This window comes from Brassica napus, chromosome A9 (genome assembly GCF_020379485.1).
Source record: "Brassica napus cultivar Da-Ae chromosome A9, Da-Ae, whole genome shotgun sequence".
In the NCBI taxonomy this organism is placed as follows: domain Eukaryota; kingdom Viridiplantae; phylum Streptophyta; class Magnoliopsida; order Brassicales; family Brassicaceae; genus Brassica; species Brassica napus.
In genome coordinates this window covers 36,728,023-36,747,078 of record NC_063442.1, presented here as the reverse complement: position 1 = coordinate 36,747,078, position 19,056 = coordinate 36,728,023, and the positions used below count along the sequence as shown (strand labels likewise).

The 19,056-nt window shown below is 32.5% G+C and overlaps 3 protein-coding genes and 1 long non-coding RNA gene across 6 annotated transcripts; 2 read left to right on the top strand and 2 right to left on the bottom strand.

Annotated features, from left to right (window-relative positions):
* On the top strand, positions 1 to 5,066 carry LOC106368444 (2-(3-amino-3-carboxypropyl)histidine synthase subunit 2). The gene is made up of 10 exons (XM_048741286.1): positions 1 to 190; positions 296 to 501; positions 576 to 684; positions 766 to 1,090; positions 1,180 to 1,249; positions 1,320 to 1,387; positions 1,468 to 1,583; positions 4,196 to 4,302; positions 4,371 to 4,522; positions 4,615 to 5,066. Exons 1-10 carry the CDS (start codon positions 104 to 106, stop codon positions 4,848 to 4,850), a joined length of 1,476 nt encoding a protein of 491 aa, XP_048597243.1. The 5' UTR covers positions 1 to 103; the 3' UTR covers positions 4,851 to 5,066.
* Positions 5,067 to 9,026: 3,960 nt separating this feature from the next.
* On the bottom strand, positions 9,027 to 10,659 carry LOC106368445 (DNA-directed RNA polymerases II, IV and V subunit 8B). Of its 2 annotated transcripts, none has more exons than XM_013808407.3 (5): positions 10,538 to 10,659; positions 10,304 to 10,382; positions 9,578 to 9,735; positions 9,365 to 9,456; positions 9,027 to 9,278 (listed from the first exon to the last, which is right to left on the bottom strand). In XM_013808407.3, exons 2-5 carry the CDS (start codon positions 10,380 to 10,382, stop codon positions 9,167 to 9,169), a joined length of 441 nt encoding a protein of 146 aa, XP_013663861.1. In that variant the 5' UTR covers positions 10,538 to 10,659; the 3' UTR covers positions 9,027 to 9,166. The 2 variants fall into 2 exon arrangements, with proteins under 2 accessions (XP_013663861.1, XP_048597244.1); XM_048741287.1 differs by having other exon boundaries at positions 10,304 to 10,417; positions 10,538 to 10,605.
* Positions 10,660 to 12,233: 1,574 nt separating this feature from the next.
* LOC111200355 lies at positions 12,234 to 13,388 on the top strand. The gene is made up of 2 exons (XR_002653999.2): positions 12,234 to 12,835; positions 12,980 to 13,388. It is a non-coding gene; the product is annotated as an uncharacterized LOC111200355 (long non-coding RNA).
* Positions 13,389 to 15,568: 2,180 nt separating this feature from the next.
* On the bottom strand, positions 15,569 to 17,611 carry LOC106368447 (phosphatidate cytidylyltransferase, mitochondrial-like). 2 transcript variants are annotated; one of them, XM_013808409.3, is made up of 10 exons: positions 17,326 to 17,611; positions 17,203 to 17,259; positions 17,068 to 17,130; positions 16,923 to 16,991; positions 16,745 to 16,837; positions 16,558 to 16,662; positions 16,416 to 16,493; positions 16,194 to 16,313; positions 15,993 to 16,098; positions 15,569 to 15,917 (listed from the first exon to the last, which is right to left on the bottom strand). In XM_013808409.3, the coding sequence occupies exons 1-10, from the start codon at positions 17,431 to 17,433 to the stop codon at positions 15,727 to 15,729; spliced, it is 990 nt and encodes a 329-aa protein (XP_013663863.2). In that variant the 5' UTR covers positions 17,434 to 17,611; the 3' UTR covers positions 15,569 to 15,726. The 2 variants fall into 2 exon arrangements, with proteins under 2 accessions (XP_013663863.2, XP_048597242.1); XM_048741285.1 differs by having other exon boundaries at positions 17,068 to 17,071; positions 17,326 to 17,545.
* Positions 17,612 to 19,056: the final 1,445 nt, after the last annotated feature.

The window sequence follows — 19,056 nt, the reverse complement described above, 5'->3', positions numbered from 1 at the left end:
ATCAATCATCATTCGTCGTCTTCAGCCGCTAGCTTTTGTTCATCTCCCCACGATTTTAAGCTACTCGGCCGGAAAAAGTTGAAAACTTTCTGAGATTAATCAAATGGAGATGGAGTTTGAATCAAGGTACGAAATTAACCGAACGGTAGAGTTCATAATCAGCAAAAGCTTCACCAGAATAGCTTTACAGGTAATCAACACTCTTCTGAATTTGACTTCGCTCTTATCCAACTAAGAGTGTTAGTTTAGTGTATTTGGGTATTCATAAAGCTCAACTCTTTTGCTTCTGTGATAGTTCCCAGATGAGTTGTTGAAGGAATCAACTAAGGTCGTGCGTGCTCTTAAGAGCAAACTTAAGGAGATGAATGCTGAAAATGGCAGAGATGTTAGGTTCTTTGTTATGGCTGACACGACTTACGGTAGCTGCTGCGTTGATGAAGTTGGAGCTTTGCATATTGATTCTCAATGTGTTGTCCACTACGGACAAACATGTCTTAGCTCGTGAGTCACATAATGAAACAACACTCTTCTTGATTTGTGTTATTGCTGTAATAAAACAACACTGTTCTTTGCAGGACATCGGTTCTTCCAGCATTCTTTGTTTTCGGGAAAGCATCCATAAATGTCGCGAGCTGCGTTAAGCATTTGCTTGATTACATGTCTAAGAGCAATAAGCCTGTTCTGGTATGAGAACTTAGTTAATGTTTATGATGATATATAGTGATGAAAGGGTTCTGTGTTTTTACTCTCTCATTGGTTTTTCAGATTCTTTATGGACTAGAATACGCTCATGTGATTCCTTCTATTCAAGAAGAGTTAGGATTATCGAAGCCCGAGTCTCAGTTGAAATTCTCTGTAGCCAATGTGTTGTGTTCATTCATTAGTCCATCCAAAGATCCTAGAGAATCCATGGAGCATCCAGTACCGTCTGGGGAAGATAGCTTGTCCTCATCTAGAAGCTATAGACTAGGAGGGTTGACTTGGGACTTACCAGAAGGAAGCAAAATCGAGGACTATTTGCTTTTCTGGATCGGTTCTGACAGTTCAGCTTTTGCTAATGTAGTACTCACCTTCAATGGTTGTGACGTAGGTATATACTCTATGGCTTTATCCTCTTGATCTACTTTCTGCTGCCTGCTCTGACTGTATTCTCGGTTTGTTTTGTTTTACTGATATTAGTCAGATATGATGCTGAAGAAGATTCTCTGGTTACGGAGTTTACTCAACAGAGAAGGATACTTAAACGACGGTATGATCACTTGTTTCAAGCAGAAATTATCATACATTGCAATATCTCATTCAGAGTGATGTGTTTGCAGATATTACTTGGTGGAGAAAGCTAAGGATGCGAATATTATAGGTATTTTGGTGGGGACTCTTGGTGTTGGTAAGTTCCTTGTTCAACTCAATTTCTACATGTGTTATGAGATTGATAAGTTAAGTCGATGTTTAATGCATTGAGTGCAGCTGGTTACCTTCACATGATTCACCATATGCAAGCACTCATATCCGCTGCTGGAAAAAAATCTTACATTCTTGCCATGGGACGGCCTAATCCAGCCAAACTTGCAAACTTCCCTGAGGTAAGTTCAAATAGTGTAGTGTCTTGTCATTCAACTTTTAACAACCAAAGTGAGATATGTCAAATGCTGTGTTCTAAAAAGCGGTCTAGATAACTGATTTTTAGTCGGCAAACATGACCTAAACGAACAATTTTTTAAAATGGCTTTTTTTATAAAAAGAAATCGGCTTAGGCGCTCAGAAAATCGGCTTAGGCGCTCAGAAAATCGGTTTAGGCACACGCCTAATCAATAATCCCTTATATATTAATTGAGGAACATTTGAAAAGATGTAACCTCAATTTTGTATTAATTAAAAGAAGCCCCAATGCATAGGTGGCACTCAATTAGGTAGTCAATTACATTCAATTAAAATATAAGTAGGTCCACATTCGATTTTTATATGTTGTTAGATATATAAGTTGGTCAAACTATATGATATAATGATATGATATGATATTTTCTTTCCTTAAATAAAACCTACGGAATTACCATAAATGACTAATATATATATGACAATTAATGAGTTTAATAATAAAGATTTGATAACAATGTATATCTCCTCCATCATTTTTTGTTTAATTTTATATTATTAAAATAAATTAAACAATCAAATTAGCTATAAAAATAAAATTTAGATTTTTTCGTATATGTTATATTTTGAATTTTTAAAAACGAAAATAAATGACTAAAACTATTAAAATTATTATGTTAAAAATTAATGATCAATGGTTTAACATTTTTATTATAAGAAGATACAGATGATTTTAAAACCATATGAGTAAAAAATATCATTTAATAATAAAATAAATATATATATATATGTATATTAAACACTATATACCATAAGATTACATAAATATTTTAATATTAAAACTTTCAATGAATTTTCAAGAACATTTATAAATTATAAACTTATTAAAGATTTCAGATTGAAAATTTTGTTATCGATGATTTAAATATTTTGTTATAAAACGATATGAACGATCATAGAACCGTATGATTATAAATTCTTATTTAATAAATAACTCTACAAAATATACTATTCCTAGAAAAATAGGTTGGTCCATCTTAACTTATATTACATTTTTTATTAAACTAACTATCGAATTGATAAATAACGTACCAAAAAATGTTTTGCACTTTCCTTAAATAAAAGCTACGAAATTACCTAATATGATTAACGTATATGTGAAAATTAATTATAATGAATAATAAATATTTGATAGCAATTTTTGTATCTTAGTTCTTTTTTTAATTTTATATTATTAAAATATATTTAAAAATCACATTAAATATATAATAAAAGCATTTATATTTTTTCTTATTTGTTATATTTTGAATTTTTCAAAACGTCTATAAATTATTAGAAATTTGAAGATCCCCACTCTGAAAATTTTGTGATCAATAGATTATTTTTTTTGTCATAATAAGTTACAAATGATCATAAAATTGTATTAATATGAACTTTTATTTAATATTATAAGAAGCTACACATTATTTTAAAACCATATGAGTAAAAAATATCATTTAATAATAAAACATATATATTTATATATATATATATAGATTATACTATATACCATAAGATTACATAAATATTTTAATATTAAAACTTTCAATGAATTTTCAAAAACATTTATAAATTATAAACTTATTAAAGATTTTATATTAAAATTTTTGTTATCGACGATTTAAATATTCAGTTATAAAATGATATGAATGATCATAGAACTGTATGATTATAAATTCTCATTTAATAAATGACTATATAAAATATACTATTCTTAGAAAAATAGGTTGGTCCATCTTGACTTACATTATATTTTTTATTAAACTAACTATCGAATTGATAAATAATCTACCAAAATTTTTTTTGCACTTTCCTTAATTAGAAGCTACGAAATTATTATGAATAATAAATATTTGATAACACTTTTGGTATCTTAGTTCTTTTTTAAAATTTTATATTATTGAAAGATATTAAAAAAATCACATTAAATATATAATAAAAACATTTATATTTTTTCTTATATGTTATATTTGAATTTTTGAAAACGTCTATATATTATTAGAAATTTGAATATTCCCACTCTGAAAATTTTGTGATCAATAGATTATTTTTTTGTTATAATAAGTTACAAATGATCATAAAATATAACGCATATGAATTTTTATTTAATAAATATTCAAACTAAATAATATATATATATATATATATATATATATATATATATATATATATATATATATATATATAAACACTAATGATTTAAAGCAATAAGATTGGCTGATCAATTTAGTCGTCCAGTTGAAATCTTTCAAAAGTATGTGAAAGACTAAAGTCAAAGTAAATATGGATTTAGAATAGTAGTTATATTTTACTAACCATATACCGAAAAAAACCGAACCGAACCGAAACCAACTCGATATTCGGATTGAACACCCGTAATCCAAATGAAGCCAAACTATTGTTTCATTCTCCAAAATATAATAAAAATAATAACTTAATCCCGCGCAAGGCGCGGGTCTTATCCTAGTCCTATATAAAACACCTAACTAGCACCCAGCGATTTCTTGAACATTGGTCAAATGAGTAATTGTCTTTTTGTGGTCTGTTTTTTTTTTTGTCTTAGTGTGATGTTTTCATCTACATCTCATGCGCCCAAACCGCTCTTTTAGATAGCAAAGAGTTCATGGCACCTGTCATCACTCCATTTGAAGCCAATCTTGCTTTTAGCAGGTACAGAGAGAAACCTATTGAATATTTTTATCCAGAGGAGTTCCTTAATCAGTGTCTTTGTGTTGCAGGGGGAGTGAATGGACAGGTGCATACCTAATGCATTTCCAAGATGTGATTATCAACTCTTCGAAACCAGAAGCAGAAGCAGAGAACGGGTCAGAGGAGGAGCCACGCTTCTCTTTCTTTCAGGGTGGTTACGTAGAAGATCACAATACAAACGGTAGGTGTATTATCAATACATTCTTCCAGTCAGCTAAAACATCATTTTTGATCTCCATGAGTTTGACAAAATAGTTGGTTACTTTGCTGCAGATGAACCTGAGAATGGTGAGGAAGAGACAATGGCGTTGGTACAAGCTGCAGAGAAAGCACTGCAGTTGAGAGGCAAAGATCATAATCAACTCGCTAAACAAACGGCTGCAAAATCAGGACCCGAGTATTTCCTCAACCGTGCTTACCGTGGTCTTGAGATAAACAGCGACAATACTACGCCGGAGCCATTCTTAGTTGGGAGAAGTGGCAAGGCATCCGGATACAAGCACGAGTAGCAACTCCAAGAAGAAACATTCCTGCTTGATCTTTGATTTGATCAAGAGCGTGCCCGAACAGTTTTGAGTTTTGTTGGATTCATTTTGTTTGATTACGTATGTCAGAAAAGGAGTAAAACATAACATTGCTTGTGTCTTTTTTTTCCAGAGAGCTGTTGGTCTCAAGCAAAGTAATATTTTGAAGCTTAGAGCTAAGAGCATATTTCAATTGCAATAGTTAAATTGTGCAAGAAGATGTTAAAAACAGTACGGACAACATGATTTGGTGCAACAAGAGCTGCTCCGTAAAGCATATAACATCAAAAGCAAAGATAATAGCTTAATCAAACTCTCGGTTTATTCATAAAATACCTTTTGCAACAAACGTTTGTGTTTTCATTATACAAACTTAGTTTTGCAAGATTTGTACCAATTAATGAAGAGATACTAGGATCAAGGTTGCACGTTTCACTTGTCAGCAATAAGAAAAAAGATTTTGTAGTGAGTTGTGCACATGCCTTTGTCTGTCAAATATACATCAAACCTTAATTAGTATACACTTTGATGTCTTAAACAAATACATACTCCTAAACACACAAAACAGATGAATTAAAAGCACCCACACGAAAACAAAGATGACAAAATCATAATTTTAATTATTAACTGCTTAACAGCTAATGGCTGTACAAATCTTGAAGGCTTAAATTATTCAGATAGTGGCCAGCATTTAATAATATTCATCATTATCATAGTATAAATAGAACGTAGTATTCTCATGTAAAAATCGTGCAGACTTAAGAATAAAACAAGTCAACTTCAAGCACAAAAAGTTAAGGAAATAGAAAGAAACAAAATGGCGAAAGCTTGTGCATCTTAACTGTTTTGATGATCTGTCTATTAATCTCCACAGGTAATTATAAACTAATAATATACTATGAAGCAAACAAAATAATTCAATTTTCAAAACTTTGCAAAATATGTTTTATCAAAAAAATTTTATCAATACATGATGTACAAATATATTTATATATACATACATGTGCATTTCTAATCAGGGATACCGAAAGGAAAAGCTCAATGCGATGCAGAACTAAGCAGAACACTACCCATAGGGACCTGCGCAGACGAGGTTGCCAGGACTCTTTGCGACGCTACTTGCGTTGTTAGAATTTATATGTGAACAATTTATATGTGAACAGAGAATTTATCCGCGGCAAATGTGAAACTCAGGACACAACAGAAGTTTGTAATTGTTACAGTTGCTCAGCTTAAACCTACGGCTTGTCTGCTTGGGGAAAATATGTTCTATCAGTTGAACTTTCACTGATCTTTGTCACATTGTGTTTGAATTTCTCTATGTGCGTGTGTGTTTTAATGTTTTGTGGAACAATCAGTTATTGGTTTGGCTTATTTAATAATAAAATTGTTGACTATTAAGTTGGTTTGCTATATACTGTTTCCGTTTCAAATTAAATATAGTAATATATTTGTTATAAAATAAACATTATTTAATGCAGTTTTTACATCAATTTATCTCTTTTGTTCCAAACTAAATTTAAAAAAACAATAAATATCTAGTATTTTTGAATAATTAAATAATGGCCAAACTGAACTTTTAACTATTTTTGTTGATCTGAATATTTAACTATAAGTTTGTTTTTTAATGTTTTGTTCGGGTTTCGGGGTTCCGGTTTTCTAGATAAAGAAAGATCCAATTAAGTAATTGTAAATTTTTGGTTCGATTTCATCAGATATTTTTGGGTAGGTTTCGGTTTGAATTTTTGGGTCCTACTAAAATGCTCAGACCTATGATGAGGAAGAAACCATGAGAGACAAAGATCATAACCAACTCTCTACGCCAACCGCTGCAAACCTGAGCACTTCATGAACCGTGCTTATCGTGGTCTGGAACAGCTACAATACTTTTCCCGAGCCTTTCTTAGTTGGGAGAAGTGGCAAGGCATAAACAACTCCATGAAATTCACTTGGTCAAAGAAACATTCCTGCTTGATCTTTGATTTGACAGAGCCTGACCGAACAATTTTAAGAGCCTCAAGTATGTCTGTCAGATTTTACCAAAAAAAAAAAAAAAAAAGTATGTCTGTCAGAAAAGGAGTAAAACATAACATTGCTTGTGTCTGTTTTCTCCAAGAGAGCTATTGGTCTCAAGCAAGTAATCTTTTAAAGCTTAGAGCTAAGAGCATATTTCAGTTGCAATAGTTAAATAGTGCAAGAGGATGTTAAAAACAGTACGGACAAACATGATTTGGTACAACAAGAGCTGCTTCGTGAGCATATAACATCAAAAGCAAAGTTGACATAAGATAAAAGCTTAATCAAACTCTCTGTTTATTCATGAAATACCTTTTGCACAAACGTTTGAGTTTTCATTATACAAACTTAGTTTTGCTAGATTTGTACCAATTAATGAAGAGATACTAGGATCAAGGTTGCACGTTTCCCTTGACAGCAATAAAAAAAAGATTTTGTAGTGAGTTGTGCACATGCCTTTGTCAAATATTACATCAAACAATAATTACTATACACTTTGATGGTTTAAACAAATACATACTCCGAATTAAAAACACCTACACGAAAACAAAGATGACAAAATCATAATTTTAAATATGAACTGCTTAACAGCTAATGGCTGTACAAATCTTGAAGGCTTAAATGATTCAGATAGTGGCCACATTTAATAATGTTCATCATTATCATCATCCATCAAACCTAATAAAGAGTCAATGGAATTTCAGTATAAATAGAACGTAGTATTCTCATGTAAATATCGTGCAGACTTAAGAATAAAACAAGTCAACTTCAAGCAGCAGAAGTTAAGGAAACAGTAAGAAACAAAATGGCGAGAAGCTTGTGCATCGTTACTTTTTTGATGATATTTCTATTGATATCCACAGGTAATATAAACTTTTATATATGAAGCAAACAAAATAATTGAATTTTCAAAACTATGCAAAATATGTTTTATCAAAAAATTTTGATCAATACATGATGTACAAATATATTTATATATACCTATATGTGCATTTTTAATCAGGGATACCGAAAGGAAAAGCTCAATGCATGGGAGAACAAAGGAGCACAGTACCCACAGGGATGTGCACAACGATGATGTGCAACAATGCTTGCAGAATTCAAGGATATTACCACGGCAAATGTGAAACTCAGGACAAAACAGAGGTTTGTCATTGTTACAGTTGCTGAGCTTAAACCTAGGGCTTGTGCTGCTTGGGGGAAAATATGTTCTATCAGTTGAACTTTCATTGATCTTTGCCACTCTGTGTTTGAATTGCTGTATGTGGGTGTGTGTTTTAATGTTTTCTTGTATGGTTTGTGGAACAATCAGTTAAATAGCCACTGGTTTGGCTTATCAAAAAATAAATTGTTGAGTATTAAGTTGGTTTGCTATATACTGTTTCCTTTTCAAATTAAATATAGTAATATTTGTTATAAAATAAATATATTTCAATGCAATTTTTACATCAACTTATCTCTTTTGTTCCAAACTAAATTAAGAAAAACAATAAGTGCTATAGTATTTCTGAATAATTAAATAATGGCAAAACTTAATCTTTAACTAGTTTTGTTAACCTGAAATTTTAACTATATGTTTGTGTTTTAATGTTTTGTTTGGATCTGTTCTTTTTTTGGTTCCGGCTTTTTCGGATAGAGGAATTTTTTAGATGCAACTAGGTACTTGTAAATTTTTGGTTCGATTCCGGATCAAGTATTTTCGGATCGGTTTCGCTTTAGATTTTCGGGTTATGGTAAAATGCTTGGGCCTATGATGATGCGGAGAAGACCGATGAGAGACAAAGATCAAACCAACTCGCTATACCAACCGCTGCAAAATCAGGATCTGAGTACTTCATGAACCGTGCTTATCGTGGCCTCGAGATAAACAACAATACTTCTCCCGAGCCTTTCTTACTTAGGAGAAATAGCAAAGCGTCAGGATATAAGCACGAGTAGCAACCCCAAGAAGTTCACTAGGTCACAAAGAAACATTCCTGTTTCGACTTGGTTTGATCAGACCTGACCGAACAATTTTGAGTTGTGTTGGATTCCAGTTCTTAGATGTTCACAAGTATGTGAGAAAAGGAGCAAAACATAACATTGCTTGCGTCTGTTTTCTCCAGAGAGCTATTGGAATCAAGCAAGAAATTTTTTAAAGCTTAGTTACGAAAATATTTTAATTGCAATAGTTAACTTATGCCAAGATGTTAAAACAGTAGAGACAAGAGCTGCTTCGTGAGCATAACATCAAAAGCAAAGTTGAACATAAGATAAATCTTGGTAAATGATCAGACAAGGGAATCTCAGAGCTTCCTCATGAGAAGGAAGAGCCTCTGGTCGAGTTCAAAGTGAGAAATGTGAGCTGGATCTCCCCGAAGCAACATTAGGAGGCCACCGAAAGAAACATACATCTCTCTGGTGGAAGAAGAAACAAAAACAGTTTAGACTTCTTTGTGGAAACATTTGATTTTTGAAAGTTTATGAGTTTGTAGGTTTCTTACGCTTTTGGAGTTTGGCCGTCACGCTCAGTGATCTTGTAAAGCTTCCCGTGCATCACGTATTCGTACTTATCAGCAAGCGTTTTCTTTGCTCCCTGCAATAATATTGATATGAAGAAGATTATATTTTCAAGATTCAAGCAAACAAGAGTCTGTATATATGTACACAGAAAATTAAAAAAAAGTGTGTAAAAGGCAGAAAAGACTTTTGATTACCGGGGTAAAATACCCAGTATCAGGGGTTCCATCGAGATTAAGAGTAGGAGCCATAGCAAGTGTGAACTTATCACCAACAGCCATCGGATAAACCTCTGTGTTAACATCCAAATGCATAAACATGTCCAAGTTGTGGCTAGTTGCTTCAATACGCGTAACTGCAACCACAAAACACACAGAGACACAATCAATCATTGTACCGTTTCTTTTCATAGAGAAAGCCTCTCAATTCAAAGACAGAACAGAAACTTAGAGATGGGAGAGCAACCAGACACAAAGAGACACAATCAGTCACTGTACCGTTTCCAACGAGAAAGCCTCTCACTTCAAAGACATAACAGAACTTAGAGATGAGAGAGATAACCACAAACATAGAGAGAGACACAATCAATCAATTAGGTTTCCTATGAGAAAGCCTCTCACTTCAAAGACAGAACAAAAACTTAGAGATGGGAGAGTAACCACAATCACAGAGAAACACACACAATCAATCATTGTACAGGTTTCTTATGAGAAATCCTCTCAATATTAAGACAGAACCAAACTTACAGATGGGAGACACAAAAAAGTTGAGATCTTTTTTTACAGTAACTACGATTTTTAACTTCTCTAAGTGATTGAAGTAAAAGAAGTAAACAGACATCCTCTCAATATTAAGACAGAACCAAACTAAACAGACATGAACTAACAATTTTATAGTGATTGAAGTTAAAAGAAAGTGTGTACCTTTATCGAACTTTTTGCCATCAGGGTCTAGCTTATCAACGACGAAGATGTCCTCGAACATGATTATACTGCTCGCCATCTGCAAAGACGGTAACTTCAAAACCCTAAACAACTCTTTAACTCCTCGATAAAAAAAAACCTATTAGACTAACGAAGAAGAGCTAATCATCTGGATAAATCGAATACTCGAAGTCCCTTTAGAGAAAGAAGACTAAAACGACGATATTTTTTCACCTGTTCCGGAGGCTCGAGACGCGGAGAGGAATCGCAGTGAGAAAAAGTTCTATGGAGGCGCAAAAGAAGCGAAACTAAAAAGAGTGTTTTTTTTTCTTTACATATATTCACTGAAGTTTTGTTTATTTACATATGTGTCTTATAGTTTTATTTATTACATAAAGTCCCCAAATTTTTGTTTATACTTCTCCTGATTCCCCTGTATTTTATGTTTGTTACATATGTTTCCTGTAGTTTCGTTCTATTTATAAATTCTTTTTTTTTTTCACATGCTAATTGGCCATGTGAATGTGGAAATAAGTTTTGTAATTAATAACAACCACGAATTTAAAAATATCTGTTACATAAAAATGCAATGGGATGAATTTTATTTTTCTTTGCAACTTTTCTTATCAGTCGAGAAACTGCGCCAACCATAATCATGTTCAAACCTCAACACGTAGGTTTTTTTCAATATCTTAAGTGCGTAGGTGATCACTTCTTAACGCGTAAATGGTACTAGTTCGTATTAACGTTTTCAACCAAGGAAAAAGAACCTGAGATGTCAATAATGTATAGATATAAAGGTGAAACCAATGCATCTTAATTATTGTGTGATGTGTAATGTGAATATCTCTACCTCAGCTATGCAACCTCACATATCTGCTATAACTCTAGGGAAAAGAACTCCAACAAAGCTCCACCAATGCAGGATTGCTTACCACCATACTACGAGGACTATGTCCTTAATTCGAAATATGTATATTTACACAAGACTTTTCACCAAGTTATTTATTTTTATTTCGAATTTGTGGCATGGAATTTGTCTGGTTGTAGAAAATTTTGATAAATTCTTTATTTGCACCTCCCCTAAATATATGGAAGGATCACTGGTTCATGAAGGTGCTTGTTATTGTATGATCGACCAAATACATGTTTTCTAAAGTTCAAAAAATACATGTTTTCTAAAGTTAAAAAAAAAACATGTTTTCTTTATGTCAAATATATTATGTCAACAAAGGTGCAACTGAGATATTTTTCTTAGCAAAACAAGACGAGTCTAATGAATCTTAGTCAAGCTAGACTTACATCGCTTTTAGGGTTTCTGTATTCTTAATTATTCATGAAGTACCTTTTGCACAAACGTTTATGTTTGTGAAGATGATATAGTTTTGCAAGATTTGTACCAATATTAATGAAAAGATATTAGGTTGCATGTTTCACTTGACAGCTTAAAGAAAATTGATTTTTAATAAGTTGTGTGCAGGCCTTTATTTATCAACATCAACATTAATTAATTACTAGATTTTGACCCGCGCTTTCAAAGCGCGGGTTTATTTTTATTTTTTTTTCAATTGACAAATATTTAGTAAATGTCACATTTTCATATATTTGTGTTTTATTTTATAAAAGACTTAAAAAATTTATCTTTATTTATCGTATTTCATTTTAAATGACTATTTATGTTTAAAAAATTAAACTTTATTTTTTTAATGAATTAAGTTGGTATAACTCTGATAAATTAATTTTATTATGTGGTTAATATTTTAATTAAAAAATATATATATTTTTAGTAAAGATTTATACTTTTCAATAAAAAAATTCAATTATTTTTATGAATGCTTAAATTATATTAAGAATATAAAAAAATAATAATTAAAAATAGTTGAAAAAAAATTATTTGAACTTAGACTCAATGGCCCAAAGGAAAAAAAAAGTGAGAATTGAATCTGATTTTTTAATAGGTCCAAATGGCCCAAGAGAGATTTGATGTGGGCTGGATCCAAAAATAATGACCCAATATAGATGTGTTATTAATATTACTTAATTGCTCTTAATGAAATATGCAAAGTTAGTAAAGGAAATGACAAGGTAAGGTAATTATGACAATAGAATCCTGCTTTAATAGTATAGATGTATACACTTTGACGGTCTAAATAAATATATACTCCTAAATACACAAACACATATTAAGAAAACAAAGACAGGCGAAAACAAAGTTGACAATCAAATGATATTTAAATAGGAACTGCTTAACAGCTAAAGGTTGTACACACCTTGAAGGCTTAAATGTGTGCACGTTTTAGTTAGTGGCCAGCATTTAATACTATTCATCGTTATCATTATCCATCAAACCTAATAAAAAGTCAAAAGGATTTTCAGTATAAATAGAACCTAGTATTCACATGTAAATTTGTGCAGACAAGAATAAAACAAGTCAACTTCAAAGTAGCAGAAGTAAGAAAAGAGAAAGAGACAAAATGGCGAAGAGTTTGTGCATCGTTACTCTTTTGATGATTTTTCTATTGATCTCCACAGGTAATGTAAACTATAATATATGAACCAAAAAAAATAATTTAATTTTCTAAACTTTGTAAAATATGTTTTTATCAAATTCTTTTATCAATACATGATGTAATTAAAAATGTATTTATATATACATATATGTGCATTATTAATCAGGGATACCGAAAGGAGAAGCTCAATGTATGGGAGAACGAAGCTTCACATCACCCCCAGGGATCTGCAGTCAACAGATTGGAAGCACTGTTTGCAACAATGCTTGCATTACTGAAGAATATTTCCGCGGCCAATGTGAAACTCAAGGCGCAAGAACAATTTGTAATTGTTACGATTGCCCACCTAATTAAACCTACGGCTTGTGCTGCTTGGAGAAAAAAATCTGATCGATCAGTTGTTGAACTTATATTGATCTTTGTGTTTGAATTTCTCTATGTGTGTGTGTGTGTTTTAATGTTTTGTTGTATGGTTTGGAATAATCGGTTATATAGCCGTTCGTTTTGCTTATTTGTTGTTAAAACTGTGGACTATTGAGTTGGTTTGAAAAATTATATTACATTTGTTTTAAATATTTACTCACAAAATCACAAAATCAGTAAACAAACATAAGTAATCAATCAAATCCCATTCAACAAGTCAACTGATTTTTAGAACAGAGATTCAAACAGTTAAAATAGTATTGTTGAGGTAAGTTCTAGAGCACATGGGTTTAGATTCGAAAACCATCGTACGGAAACGTAAAAATTGGTCCCCGTAGTAAAAACGACAATAAAGATGCAAAAGTACGATTAAAAGTGTCAACCTTCAACTAGTCACGGGGCCAAATGAAATCTACGTGTTTGTTTGTTTTTGAAATATGAATATTTGAAACGATAGGGGGTGCTTTGGTGGCGCTTCTCTGGAGGGGATGCCCTCTTCCTGTTTCGGTGCTCTATATGGATGCTTGGTTAAATAGGTGTATACGGTTCCGGGTTGGAAGGTTGGAGGCAGTAATTTTCAATCTTCTTTCTCCGAACGACAGCATAGCCGGTTGTTGTTTCCTCCTCGTGCTGCCGGTTGGTTCCTCTTGGGTGGGCAAGCGAGTTCGAGATGTGATTCTTTGTGGGGGTTGTGGCATGTGGGTCGATCAGAAGCCGTATGAACCGTGTGTTTCAAGGTGTGAGGGTGCCTTTCTCTCCGATAACTCGCGGCAACTGGTTTTCTCACTACGTCTACGCCTTCTTCTCTGATCCATCCTTGCTTCAGTGTTGTCCGGTTCTAATCCCTCTCTCTTGTTCTTTCCTATGTTTCTATAATCGCTTTAGATTCTTCTGTTTAGATTTAATTATGCAATTCTGCTACTTATGTACTGTGTAAACTCTGTCTCAAACTGAAAAATCGGTAATAATACTTAACATTTTTACCAAAAAAAAATATTTGAAACGATGAGTTTTATTTCCTTACACTATACATACAATATTTTTCATACAAATAATTTCCTTACACATTCTTAAAAAGATGAGTTTTATTTTTATTTTGATTTAATGATTTCAATTTTTGAGCCTGATTGGATACCCAAATGCTTGAATACTTGGTTACCAAGCCTACCATTGATCCCTTCCTAATTTCACTGCAAAAAAAAAAAAAAAAATATATGGAAAGAAACTAATCCTACTAACCAGTTTTTTGACTGAAAGAGCTACATTAGTTACAAAATTAGATCAGCATAAATCACAATCCATACCAACAATCCATATTAACTTAAGATGGTATAGTGAAACATAAACCAACATAATATTCGTTGTATAACCTGAAAAATTCATCTAAGAAAAAAAAAACCCTGAAAATTCCAAACGATATATAACGAGGCAAACTGAAATACATGTATCAAAAAGTTTATTGGAAAAGAAAATTTCGATTAAAATGTTCTTGACTCCAAAATTAATCTTGTACACATTTCTTGTGATCGCCTTTTTGGTCTTTAACCGCTTCTTTCTATCTTTAGGACCTTCTAGTGTAATCTCCAGCCTTCGCATGAGCTTCAAACCTTTCTTACTTGGTCTTCAAGGTAAGGTCTAAAGTGTACAGCTCTTCTAATCCTTTTCATTATCTACATTGATCATGCCATAGGCTAGGGATGAAGTTCTTCAAACTAGCGAGTATCCCAAATCATATAAATCAAATCATAACACAAGCAGCTGAATATGTCTTTAAAGTTAATTGGTATGTTTTTTTTTGTGTCAGCCAATTATAAATACCAATATTGAAGTTAATTGTTATGTAATCAAATTAAATCATGATTTAGACCCAATGTATATAATCTTGAATTGGTTTAAGTATATTGGTTTTTGAATCATATGCTCATAGGAATATATAATCGAATCATGAATTGTGATTGCCACATGTATATCTAAAGGGTTATGATAATATGTATATAAAAGTTCTTGTAGTGAACTTTGGTTATAAGAAAGTTTATATATATGAAGGGTTGTGATACTTGATATGTATATGAAAGATCTTGTAGTAGTGCTTATGATTGAACATTGGCTTTAAGAAAGTATACCATGCATCTTAACTAAATGTCATTCTTATAATATTTTGAAGTATCACCTGTAATAAGATCAGTATAATGCCTGACTTAGTCCTAAGCAAGCAAACAGTTTTTTTCCTCCACTAGAAGAGATACTTAGCTATATTTGGCAGGTGAAGAGCTGCAAATTTTTAAGGTCTTTGACGACTGAATGCATTTTACTGATCAACTAAAAGAAGAAAGAATGAAAGAATGATCAACTAAATAGTGGCAAGATCTACTTAGAAAAAGACATAACCATCAACACAAAAAGAAAAGTTGGTACTTAGAAAAAGAAAGAAAGAAGAACTAATAGTGGCAAGATCTACTTTCTTCAACTAACAGTTGATCTAAAAGTCTCTCATGACCGAGAATTCCAAGCTTTGCGCATTTTCTGTGAAAGATACACTGTTGCATTAATAGCACCAGCAGCCAAGAAGCCAGACACAGCCTGTCTTGCGCTTGAAACCATTACCCTTCGCTTCATTACCTTCTCCATACATTTCGCTGCTTCTTCTCTTGAACCTATACAAACTTCCCTTGAAACTCTACCTGTACCATTTCAACCATCAATTACTACTATCCCTCCATTTCCTTTTATATAACTAGAGAGAGCAGAGTTGATACCGGTCTCACTCAAGATTTTCTTTTCCCCAAGTAACTTGCTCATTTGGCTTCTTACTGATGCAGGAAGAGAAGAGACCAGTGAGCGTGATGATGAAAGGCTAGAGTCCTGTCCACAAGTTGGTATCAGAACAATGACTGAAAGAATCTCAAGAGTGAGCCAACCACATATATATATAGGCTATAGCTCTGAACTGTGTGTACCTGAACTAAATTAGTTTCAGCAGATGAGAATCTCAGTATGTTTTTGGTCTCGCACTCTTGAAGAAAAGGCTTATACATTGACTGGAAAAGATCAAACTGCCCCTTTACAATCTTGTTCACCTAAAAGACAGGAGATTGAACTAATGGATCAGAAATCTTTTCATCCGAACAAGTTATATTAACATGTTATGACAATGTGAACAGGACTAGGTTTTCTCTCACTTTATTAGTGTCCTCTGCAAAAAGCATTCGCAAGTCTCCCATGTAAGAAAGGCTGCATATTTTGGCGTATAGATCTTCCTGCATAAGAGTTTCTGTTAGTTATTTAGTGTACAGCCTCATAAAACTTGATTTGAACTCTAACCTCGGTGAATTTGGAAGGCAAGAGAAGAAGGGCTGCAGATAGTGCGGCTCTCTTATTAACAGAGTTGACGTCTTCTATGTCCAGATTATCAACAAGCAAATGAAGCTGCAACCAAGAGTGGCACTTCCCTATTACATCTCACAATCCTTGGACGGTGAACAGTGAGAAGACCAAGCAAATGACATACCGGTTTTTGTAAACGGCCACTCAAGTAGAATCTGTTCCAGTCCAGAATGTCCTGTACTAGGTCATTCATCCGAACAACCCCATACTTTAGCTTCTGCAAGAAAAAAATGGCTTCAAATGAAATACACAAGCTTGGATTGTTCCATTAGGTTATAAAGAATGGTACAGGAGGTTGTTACCCTGTCGTTCCAAGTGACAAATGGGTTGAAGTGAACTCCAACACCTACTTTATCTGCAACTTCCGTAATCTGTGGAAAAGAGTGTGTGTTCGTTCGTTCATTGTTTACTTAAAAGCAACGGAAGAGTATGGAAGAGAAAACATACCAGCCTAGCTCCACCAAGGTGAACCATCCATGAAGCATAGTGATGTGAATTCATTTTCAGATTCTTGATACAAAACAATAGTTAAAAATCCAGCCAGCCTAGTATAATCTATTGAAAGTGTTTCTAGAGACTCACCTGAGAGTGCCATTGCATGGGATCAGAAACGCCAAGGATGTAGTCCACCATTTTAGACTGCATGGTCAATCAATCAGAAAGCTCTCTAATCACACACAGATAGATATGAAATAAATAAAATACCTTATCTTGGTTATTTGGGTGCAGCGTTGAACCATAAACACAACAGAAATCCACAGGGGGAACAGCAGTTAAGAAGCTACCAAGCTCTTCTCTTTCACTACTTTCCATTTCCAAACTAATTCACCAGAGACAGTAAACTTATTTCAATCCGTAAATCGAATTTGGGGCAAGAAAAACGGAGAAAATTGCTCTACAGCCTGTAGACTACAGGCCATCAAAATCAGTCAGCTGTCGCGTATTATAGTTGCAGAGAAACCCAAAAAAAAAACCTAAGGAAGAAGAGGAAACGTAAATGACGATTCTACCCCACATGAAGAAAATAACAAATAAAAGTTAAAAAATCAACCTGAGCTTCGAAGCCAGGTCCCTGAATTAGGTGAGAAACAATTTAAGCACTAGGCCAAGCTAACCTTCTTGTATCATTTTTGAAATATTTTACATATAACCGAAAACAAATCGTCGATTAATATATGTATAATCTCCGATTAATTGATTCGGCGCTAGGCGGACTGCACGCGTTACGCCTAGCGAGTTTCCCAACTGTCGTTACTTGTACAATCATTCTACCATTTTTAACTACTAGTTTGGCTCAGCCAAGAAAAAAGGGTAAGATGTGAGAAAGCAAATTAAGCTATTTTCACAAGTGGTTCTAGACATTCGAGATCAGGATTTCAATTAAGCAAACGTGGTTCTATAGCATACAAAACTAAAGTTTTATCAGTAAATTGTGCTCTAAGATCAAAACCCTTAGGAAAAAGATGTATAAATCAAACAATAGGAAGAAGAACGCGAAACTGATTGTTGATCTGAGACGACAGGTGAAGCCACTATATCTGCAAGCGATTGAAGGCGGCATAGAGCGAAGACGAACAACTAACTAACACCATTCAAAGCTTGAAGCTTTCTTAAACCCAAAGACAAAAAGCTTTCTTCTTTGCCCCCAAGTGAAGTCTTTTTTTTTCTTTAGTTCGGGCCCAAAAGATCGTTTTTTTTAATACAAAATGTGTATAATTCCTAATTTATTTTGACAACTCAAATTAATTAAACTTTACAAGATTATTGGAAGATGAATTTGTGTAGAGTTTGTGAATTTTAAGAATTGATAGATTTTCAAAAATTATGTGGATTGTGAAAATTTATATACATCGACTTATGAAATTTGATCATAATTTTTTTAAACTAGTATAATTTTTCATGATTTTGTATTACCTCTTTTCTATCATTCTTTTTGTAAACTAAATATATAATTGATTTATTTTCTAAATCATATAGCATGCTTATTTATTTTTCTATCATTTCAGAAAATTGTCCAATTTTTAAGTTCTTGTCAGAAAAAACATTCAAAGAGAAAAATGACTAAAAAATGTCATTAAAAGGGAAAAAGACTATTTTATTCTTTTCTCTATAGATATACAAGTAAAAAAAAAATTCTTTTATAATTTCGGATTATATGTTTTCAAATTCTAACTTTTTATAGTTTTTATAAATTCTTTCATTTTTTTCAAAATATTATTTTTTGAATTTTATTTTTGAAATTCGAAAATGCTTTTTGAAACTATTTTTTAAAAAAAAATTATATTAAAAACTGTTAATATTTATAGATGTAATTATTAATATTTATATTTAAAAATGATAATAATAATTATAAAAATAATTATATATTTAAAAATGTAAAAGTATATTAATGTAATGAATTATAGTTTAATGTAATTTTATTTATACTTTTATTCT